Source organism: Oratosquilla oratoria, chromosome 12 (genome assembly GCF_046742065.1).
Source record: "Oratosquilla oratoria isolate Oo_2021 chromosome 12, ASM4674206v1, whole genome shotgun sequence".
Lineage (NCBI taxonomy): Eukaryota > Metazoa > Arthropoda > Malacostraca > Stomatopoda > Squillidae > Oratosquilla > Oratosquilla oratoria.
The window spans coordinates 48,911,965-48,921,631 of record NC_134788.1 but is presented as its reverse complement, the minus strand read 5'-3'; the positions used below and the strand labels follow the sequence as shown (position 1 = coordinate 48,921,631).

At 34.3% G+C, this 9,667-nt stretch overlaps 2 protein-coding genes across 3 annotated transcripts in view; one reads left to right on the top strand and one right to left on the bottom strand.

The window, feature by feature from the left end:
• Window positions 1-8,668, top strand: part of LOC143030753 (uncharacterized) — a 10,594-nt gene extending 1,926 nt beyond the window's left edge. The window contains exon 2 of the mRNA XM_076193959.1: window positions 4,415-8,668. Within this exon, the coding sequence (XP_076050074.1) occupies window positions 4,536-5,321 (786 nt within the window). The 5' untranslated portion in view covers window positions 4,415-4,535 and the 3' untranslated portion in view covers window positions 5,322-8,668. The remainder of the gene's footprint in view (window positions 1-4,414) is intronic.
• LOC143031686 (uncharacterized) overlaps window positions 1-9,667 on the bottom strand; it is a 267,646-nt gene that overhangs the window by 79,620 nt on the left and 178,359 nt on the right. The window lies entirely within an intron of this gene.

Genomic DNA, 9,667 nt, shown 5'->3' with positions numbered 1-9,667 from the left:
CACACAAACATGGATACTTAATGTGAAATTTCATTGCCCAATAGCTCCAAACCTAATATAACCTAGCCTACCATAACCATTCCATAGAAAAACATATCTTTCGAATGCAAGAAAGAAATGAAAATGTGTTTGCATGATACTGCAATAAAAGCAGAGCAGATAACAGGGCCTGAGATACTTTGGTAAATCCTTCTTTCTTTAGATTATAATCCCAAAGTGTTAGGTGCATTAACACAAGTAAAATTGTACATAATTTCTTGAGAAGCTATTACAGTTTCTTACAGTAGTCTTCTGGAAGAGGTCCTTAAGCCTGTGAATCCAACTATGAACTTTGAACGGAATAAGTGGTGGTGATGGTATCAGTTTGAATATTTTTATATTTAATTTTATCTCTATGGTTATATATTAAATCTTGGTTGCTCCATATTTTATTTAAATTATTCTCACCTTGAATAATTGATTTTGAGTCTATGACATACATGGGTAGTGCATTCCAACTGTTTACTATTCTATTACAAAGTGAGTTCTTCCTTTTATCCAATTTTTATTTTCTCTTCACTATTTTCATAGGATGGTTCTGCCATTTTCACTTAGTACTAAAATATCTTGCCATACCTCCTAATCATACACTCCTGTCAGGATCTTAAATGACTCGATCATATCGCTTCGTGCATGTCTATAAGCTAGTGTGGGTAGTTTCACTTTCCTCAATCTCTCTTCATAGTTTAGTTTCTTAAGTTTTGGTACCAGCTTGGTCGCTCTCCTCTGCACTCCTTCTACAGCATCAGTGTCCTTCAGCAAATATGGAGCCCATACTTGGTTTGTATACTCCAAATGGGGTGTGATTAGTGCCACATAGACTCAAAATTTTGTTCATTCTAAGAGACAAAGGCTCTTCTGATAAGTCCTACAAGTCTATTAACTTTATTTATCTTTTCTGCAAGATGATTTGAGAATTATAGCTTACTGTCGATTATTACCCCTATATCCTTTTCTGTGCTTATTTCTGTCATCTTTTCATTCATGTTATATCCATCATTCCTTACACTACAATTTCCAATGCACATGAATTTACACTTTTTTTGGATGTAACGGCAATAGCCATTTAGCTACCCATTGCCTTATACAGTCTATGTCCTCTTGAAGAAGCATCATGTCCTCCTGGGTTTTAATTTGCCTGTAAACTTTTGTATCATCTACATACAAGTATATTTCATGTCCATTTCTTAAAACTTCCAGTAAATAATTTATATAAAGGACAAACAATATTGGTCCCATCACAGACCCCTAAGGGATACCATTTTTCACATTATGCCATTCTGATATTTGGCTATTCACTACTACACATTGTTTTCTAGACTCCACAAAAGCTCCTATCCACTTCAAACACTTCTATCTGATGTTGTAGCTTCTTATTTTTTCTAGAAGTCTCCTATGTGGCACTTTATCATAGGCTTTCATAAAGTCACAGTATATTATGTCTATTGCAGCATTTTCATCTAATATCTGAGTCCATCTGTCCAACACCCTTATTAGTTGAAGAACTGTAGGTTGCCCTGGCTTGTTACTAAATAGTTGATTTGATTTCATATGTTTCATAACTTTCTCTCTGACTAGTGATTCCATTAGTTTAGACGCAATACTTGTAACTGTAGTTTGCCAGGTCACAACTGCTTCCTTGTTTAACCCATTCAACTCCGATGACAAGATGTCTTGTCATTTGGTCAAATAAAACAAAAAATCATAATAAAACAACAAAATGTTTGATGATCAAACAGCACCAGAAAAATATGACGTCATATTTTTCTGGTGCTGTTTGATCATCAAACATTTTGTTGTTTTATTATGATTTTTTGTTTTATTTGACCAAATGACAAGACATCTTGTCATCGGAGTTGAATGGGTTAAATATGGCAATTATATTTGCAATTCTCCAGTTCACTGGTAGTTGTCCAATACTGTATGACTTTTTAGATAATATTTTGAGGGGTTCTACCAGTTACTCTCCTCCTTCCGTCATTATCCTAGGATGTATTCCATCCGGTCCAGGTGATTTATTCTTTTTGATGGCTTCAATGGCTTTTTTAGTGTTCTCTAATGAGAACTCCATATTTGACATTTCAAGTACTTGCTTCGTTGGAAAATTTGGTACATCTGTCTGGTTCCTCTTTGAATACTTTGTTGAACTCATTCGCTACATCTGCCTTTTCCTTAACCTTCTTAGTTTTGGTCATACTACTATCACCATTTGTGTTGAGTTCTGGTATACCAACTCTACTTGGTAATTTTTCTTGTACATATTTCCAAAATAATTTTGGATTTTCTTTTGATTTTCTTGCAATTAACTGTTCTCTATTCTTCATAAGTTTTCTTGTTTCATTCCTCACCTGGTTGTTTATACACCTGTATTCTTTCTCAACCCTTGAAATTCCCGACAAATTATATCTACACATGTGTTCAGTTGTGTTAGTCATGACCATTTTTTTTTTTTTTCTAACCAAAGCTTCATATTCATCAGTACAGTAGTTCCTGATTTGTTCTTTTTCTTTGACTAACTGTGTCTTTAACTATTTTAATTGGCACACATTCAATTATAATGTCTAAGTTTACTTCTAAAAAACTTTCCACATATCCTCAATATTTCCTTTACCCAAGTATTAAACCTAGTTGATGCCCAACTTAATTCTCAACACTTTAAAGTCTGATCTCTCATACAAGAATATTTTCTTTGTATTTGTTTTTACTTCGGCCTGAGTATTGCAGGTGAAAGTAATAGTAGCATGGTCACTTTGTCCTATGGGACTCTCTACTTCTATTTCCTCTACTATTTCTTCTTCATTACTAAATATTAAGTCTAACACCCTCTTGCCTCTCCTCTCTGCCTTGTGATTTCTTGCATATGTTGCATTAGGAAGCAGCTCTCACTGTTTCAGTAAATTAAACTCAACACTATTCCAGCAGATGTAGTGTAGTTTATCCAGTTTATATTGGGAAGAATAAAACCACCCAGAATTATTTTGTAACAAAATTGTTTGTTGCTGATTTCTTGCATCACCTTAAGCAGTTTATCATTTTCTGCCTTGTTGCTACTTGAACTTCTATGTATTGAAGCAATCAATATATCTTTGTTCATACACTTAACTTTGATGCATAAGTCTTCACAGTATTGCTGTTCTGTAACAATTTCACTGTAGAATAAATCCTCCCTCATGTAGACAAGCAGGCCCCTGCCCTCCTCAAAATTAACAACATCTTTCTCTATTATTTCATATCCTGTAATGTTTTTAGTCCTGACTTTTTGCAGAGTAGTAAGGAGAGGATGGGATAGGTATTGTCATATGTGGATTTTTAAGTGTCACCATATCAACAACAGTACCAACATGATATTTACGTAGCAATGGCAAGATCATGGCAATGTACCAGTACTGATGTATAATTTATATTTTGTATGAAATTTGCAGAATAATGGTGTATCTCACAACTGGAACCACAACTACCCAAATGTCTTTAATTAGTTTATTCATTCTAACCCAACCCAATTTAGTCTTTCATCTTGTATTTTTAATTACTATAAAGTTGCAAATATTAAATGTTCTTGATAGTATAATAGTGGCATGACATATTGATGCTATTACCTAGAGTTGGTAGTCACTCCCAAAAATTTCACCATACATATCTCAATACTTAGTATCCTGATGAGATCTGGTTTACACTACAACTCATAGAGAAAGAGATATAAAACTGTTTTTTGCTGCTTTCAAACATGATCTGTAAAGAACTCTAAAGATGCAAGAGTATATGATGCTCATGTCATATATAAACCTATGTAAATAAAGCAACCCTGCTGTGGATATGCTGTGTCTTGCTGCATTGCTTCTAACCTGGGCAGTGGGCAGGAACCCGGGATGACCATTCATCCACTAGGAGCTAAGATAAGAGGGAAACAAATGGGTGGTGGATGGGAGTGGAATAGGTGCATACCTTGGCTGGCTACCTCCCTTACAAGAGGAAGAAGCCCTTGATATATAGATAAGTATGTTATCCTTTAATATTAATATAATTTTCCACTGTGTACAGTATATTTATTTGACATCATAATAGTATTTCAGTGTATTTTTTGTGTATTCTTTCTAGATATTAATTTAAAGGTAATGTTTTTTTTTTCTACTTAGTTATAATAGGATGTGCATTTATCCAGTTTTGCAATATAATTTTGTTTGGATGAACCTTTGTCCTACATGTGTGCAAAATATTCACACTTGTATTATTACATGTTCTTGAAATGTAAGGTCTTAGATTTATCATCACATGAAAGAAATTTTGATTGGAGTAATGATTTCCAGTTGATAAATCCTATTTCCAAGTATGAAGAGGATGTGATACTACAAATAACTTTTTCTTATTTTCATTGCAGGGTAAAGTTAACCTTCAAGATTTCATTGGAAGATAGCCATAGATTTCATACATCTGGCATCAATCCAAATAGAACAGACTCCAGTTTGGTTTGGGTTGAATATTGTTATTTCAGATTTCACATGATGACCCAAGCAAAAGAAAAAGCTTTTAAGTGTGATCTGTGTGATGCAGCTTTCACACGAAAGACGGACCTTAAGAGGCATACGATGATCCACACAGGAGAGAAGCCTTTCCAATGTGAACTTTGTAGTTCGGCTTTCACACGACAGATGGACCTCAAGAGGCATACGATGATCCACACAGGAGAGAAGCCTTTCAAATGTGAACATTGCAATGCAGCTTTCCCACATAAAAAGAATCTGAAAGTGCATATGATCACCCACACAAGAAAGAAGTCCTTCCAATGTGACCTATGCACTTTAGCTTTTTCCCGGAAGTCTGTTCTGAAAAGGCATGTCTTGAGCCACAGTGGAAAAAGGCCTTACCATTGTGATTTGTGTGATGCAACTTTCTTAGCGAAGGATACTCTAAAAATGCATGTGATGATTCACACAGGAGAGAAGCCGTTCCCTTGTGGAATGTGTGATTCGGCCTTCCTAAAAATGAGCGACCTTAATAACCATGTGAGGGTGCATACTGGAGAAAAGCCTTTCAAATGTGATCAGTGTGGTGCGTCATTCTCAAGAAAGGCTTCTATCAAACAGCACATGATGTCCCACACGGGAGAAAAACCTTTCCAATGTGACATCTGTTGTGCATCTTTCTCAAAAAAGAGCAGTGTCCAAGAGCATATGAGGACCCACACAGGAGAGAAGCCTTTCCATTGTAACTTTTGTGATTCAGCTTTTTCACGGAAGAGTAACCTCAATACACATATTAAGGCCAAACATAAGGAGAAATTATAATAGCATGATTTTTGTATGGTAATTTTCTTGCAAGACTAGTATCAATATTTTCCATATCAACTGCATGGCATAGCCTTCTCATGGAAAAAATATTCTCAATAAGGATGTAATGACCCATTCATAAAAAGAATGGCATAGCCTTCTCATGGAAAAAATATTCTCAATAAGGATGTAATGACCCATTCATAAAAAGAAAAATTGTATATGAGATTTACTAAAATGTATATATATATATATTAATAAAAAAAATTATATACAGTTATTTGCCTTAGAAATTATTCAGTTTATAGTCTGGTAAAACATTAATAGCATAACATTAGATTTATTTCTCAACTGGTTCATTATTGGATGTAATGCTAAGACATTTTGAAATAAATTTTACAGTATTCTATGAAACAATCTTTGGTCTGCATGCTCATGTGTATCAGATTCTGCACCATGCATGATCTTAAAAGCAATGCTCAGGTCTTTTATCCTCCAACATCAACTTAGATCTCAGATACACTTGTGTTAAGAGTCGCACAGCCTTCAGTGCTAGCACAAGAGGAGGAGCTGTTTATTCCATATATATGTACTTGCAAACTAAACTTCACAAACTAAACTTCAGGAGGTGCTAAGATAAGAGGGAGGGTGGAGGGGTGTGGAGTGTATTCAGGGATGGAATGGGTGGGAATGATTTTATGCCTTTTTCTTTTTGGCTACCCCCCTTGTAAGGGGGAAAAAGCCTTGGTATATGTACTTGCAAACTAAATTGGCAGGGTGCACCATCTAGTTGAAACATTATATCCTCTATCGGTTCTAATTGGTTAAGCTCAAGAATAAAACTATTTTACAGCATTTCTTAACAGTAATCGCCATTAAAAGAAGAATGATCCTAGAATTTTATTTTTTCACAAAGAACAGTAATCATCACCTATAGGGTGATTTTGACAGATTCCTATGTACAGTGAGTCCTCGTTATACAGTACATATGCATTCCTGAAAACCTTACCACAAATTGAAATTATCGTATATGGAACCCAAGTTTCGACTTATGGCAGACGTACCTTCTCCCTGCTCTTTCCTCTTCAAAATATCTAATTTTACCTCCAAAACACAAGTGGATACCGTAACTGAATTTTTCTTACTGTAAATAGAATCGAGGGTAGTAATTACCAAATACCATAACTGTGAATTTACTGGATAAAGAATTACCGTATAAGGAGGACTCACTGTATTTCCAGTCTAAGTACTGCAGTTATGATTATTAACTTTGACAATCATGTGGAATGTTATTTCATTGAAAATATAAAATTATCAGAAAATGTAAACTTTATAATAATTTTTCCATTGAACTAATGATAGAAAGTCAGTTCATGAGAAATGAGGAACTTCGCATAATGAGAACTATGGCAGGTATGGGATATGGGCAATAGAAATAAACATTTCTGTATATGAAGAACTCATAATGACATTTAACTACACATCTACAACATGTTACCTAGCAATTATGAAAACAAAGACAACCTACAAAAAACATAAAGATTTAACAGAAACCAATTTCTGTTTTAAAGAACAATTAAAAAATGATGGGCATACATTTCTGGTAGACAAGTGGGTAGAGAGGTAGATGAGAAGTGTTATATTTTATAGTTTATGTATTTACATAATACCCAGAGGTGAGAAGGCAAAGGAGTTGCTCAAGCTTGCTCCCCACCTAATGTTTACAAACAGTCACCAGGGACCCAATTTAATTGCTGTATAATGTTCATTTTTATGCTGAGGTAACAATATGTAAACTAAGTCAGTGTGTGTATTGATTTCGAGAATGAGTAAGCAGTATTGCATGCAGGACTGTAAAAGTTGTTCTGATTAGAGAAAGGGTGGAGTGGAAAATTCAATTGGTTCATGATTGTAAGATCATGGCCTCAGGGGGGTTCTTATATCTAACATTAAAGATCATTGAACTAAAGAAATCATGACATCATTGCAGAACTGACCTAGTAAACAAATTGAGGATTCCTGATGGAAGTTATCATGTGTAACTAAAAGAATCACATTATAGAAGAATTCATGAAGAAAATCAAGGAAAATATCTCAACTGTATATATACTCCTATACATATATAAGTGGAACTTGACTAGGTCGGATGATCTGAGGCATGGGGCCTACAGAAGAAAATACTGAGTGACTAATTATACTAACAAAGACAGTGGTGAAAGGGAACTAAAAAGTAAAAGCACAAAAGAAAGACGGCACATGGATGATGACAGAGTAGTGAAAGGGGACCATAGATGGTCACAATCATACATGAATACCAATTCCAGTATTTTTAGTGTTGGTGACTTATATTTAGAGAATTTTTGTGGGACTTTGTAAATGGAAACTAATTTGAAATATGCGGATTAGAAATAGAGATATACAGTATATGTTTTTGTGAAGTCTGTTCAGCTGTCAGCATGTTGAAATACTAGTGGTACATACTGCCACCATGGACCAGTACGAAAATACTTCCACCCAGCAAAATACTTGTAATGAACATATGTATGTGCCAAATCTGGTACTTGTAAAGAAAGTACACTGACAGTTCACTTATCTACTAAAGTACTTGGCCTACACCTTAGAACACCTAAGTCCTCATCTGTTTTCAATATATTCATTTACATATATATGTATGTGTATATATATATATATATATATATATATATATATGCATGTATAAACATCCAGGTAAATATATATATGCATGTATAAACATTCAGCTAAACCATCAATTTTATGGCATTTGCTGGTCATGAAGCTTTTTTAATCAGTACAAAATTATGTTCAGTTTTTTTTTCTATAAAGTTCCCACCACCACTAGACTAGTTTACTAGGTGGCCAGTAGATGATGCTGAGTGTTCCAGTGCTCATTCTGCTTGTTTATTTTGTTAATGCTAGTGGTGATTGTTGAATTCTGTTACATCATTTGCAACTGAAAGACTTTTATGATAGCCTAATTGTATTAATGGATCAGTTAATCAAAGGACTAGAGCAACATTTAGCCTTTACTGAACAAGAATTAGTGAGCATATTTACTGAATGAAAAGTTGCACAAAGAAAGATCAAATCATATAAAATAACTACATTTAGATGAAATGTTTAAAAAGATAACCGAGAAGAATGCCGGCATTCTTACTCCATCAAGTAGCCAGACAGTCCACCTGCAGCATCAACATCCAGTGATAATCCTGATAGCCCTCAACTTCCAGACCTTCATAATTAACTTTATTTTCTGTACACTTTTAACATTTGTCCAATTGGGGAACAGAAATGTTACAATATTATTCATAAATACAGTAACCACAGTAATAAATTAAATCTATTGTTATATTACCTTATTGATTTTGTTTGCTTAATCCACTTTCACCAATGCAAGTGCCTATAGATACAGGTGATTTTTTTTTTTTTTTTTTTTTATCACCGAATGACCTAATGGCCCCAGTACTAAGTTGTTTTTTTATTGTTGTTTTTTTCTAATGGAACAGGAACATGTACTATAGAGTATTAACAAACTTGTACTTTTTATACTTGTTTTTTATCTAATTATATTTGATATTTGTTTAATGTGTGTTGACAAGAGGGAAGCTATTGCAATTGTGGAAAAATCAATACTCCAGCATGACCTAGGAACCAAGGATGCCAAAAAAATTCATTAACTACCTGTGTGTGCATATTTACCTAATTATATTATACGAGAAGGGGAGTTATGCTCGTAGTGACCTGTCTCTATCTCTCAACATCTAGTTTGTTCTTAAATTCTTGTATGTTTTTTCCACACACTTGTTTTGTCCACTTTGTTCCAGGCATCTACCACTCTGTGTGAAAAACTTTTTTTTTCATATATCTTCTATATCTTTTTTGAGTTTCTTTTCATATCTTCTTTTTTCTTTTATCTCACTTTGATAAGTCTTCTCTGTGAAAGACTTCCATGCCTTTCATGATTCTGTAAATGACTATTAGATCTCCTCTTTCTCTGTTTTGTTCCAGGGTTGGTAGTTCTAGTTTAGACAATTTTTGTATGTCAATTTTGAAAGTGTTGTTGTTGCTCTTTGGATTCTTTTTAATTTCTTTATAATCTTTGTTGCACTGGGTGTCCATAGTGTCGCAGCATACTCCAATCTTGGTCTTATCAGTGTGACTAATATATTTTTCTAACCATTACTTCATCCAAGTAATTAATAGCCACTTTTATTGATCTTAGTAAATTGCAGGTTTCTCTATTTTGTTTATATGCTTGTCTGGTGACATGTCTTGCCTACCAGACCATCCACCGATACCAGGCTACCCCTACAGCCACCACAACACCCTGCCAGAAGCAATACAGA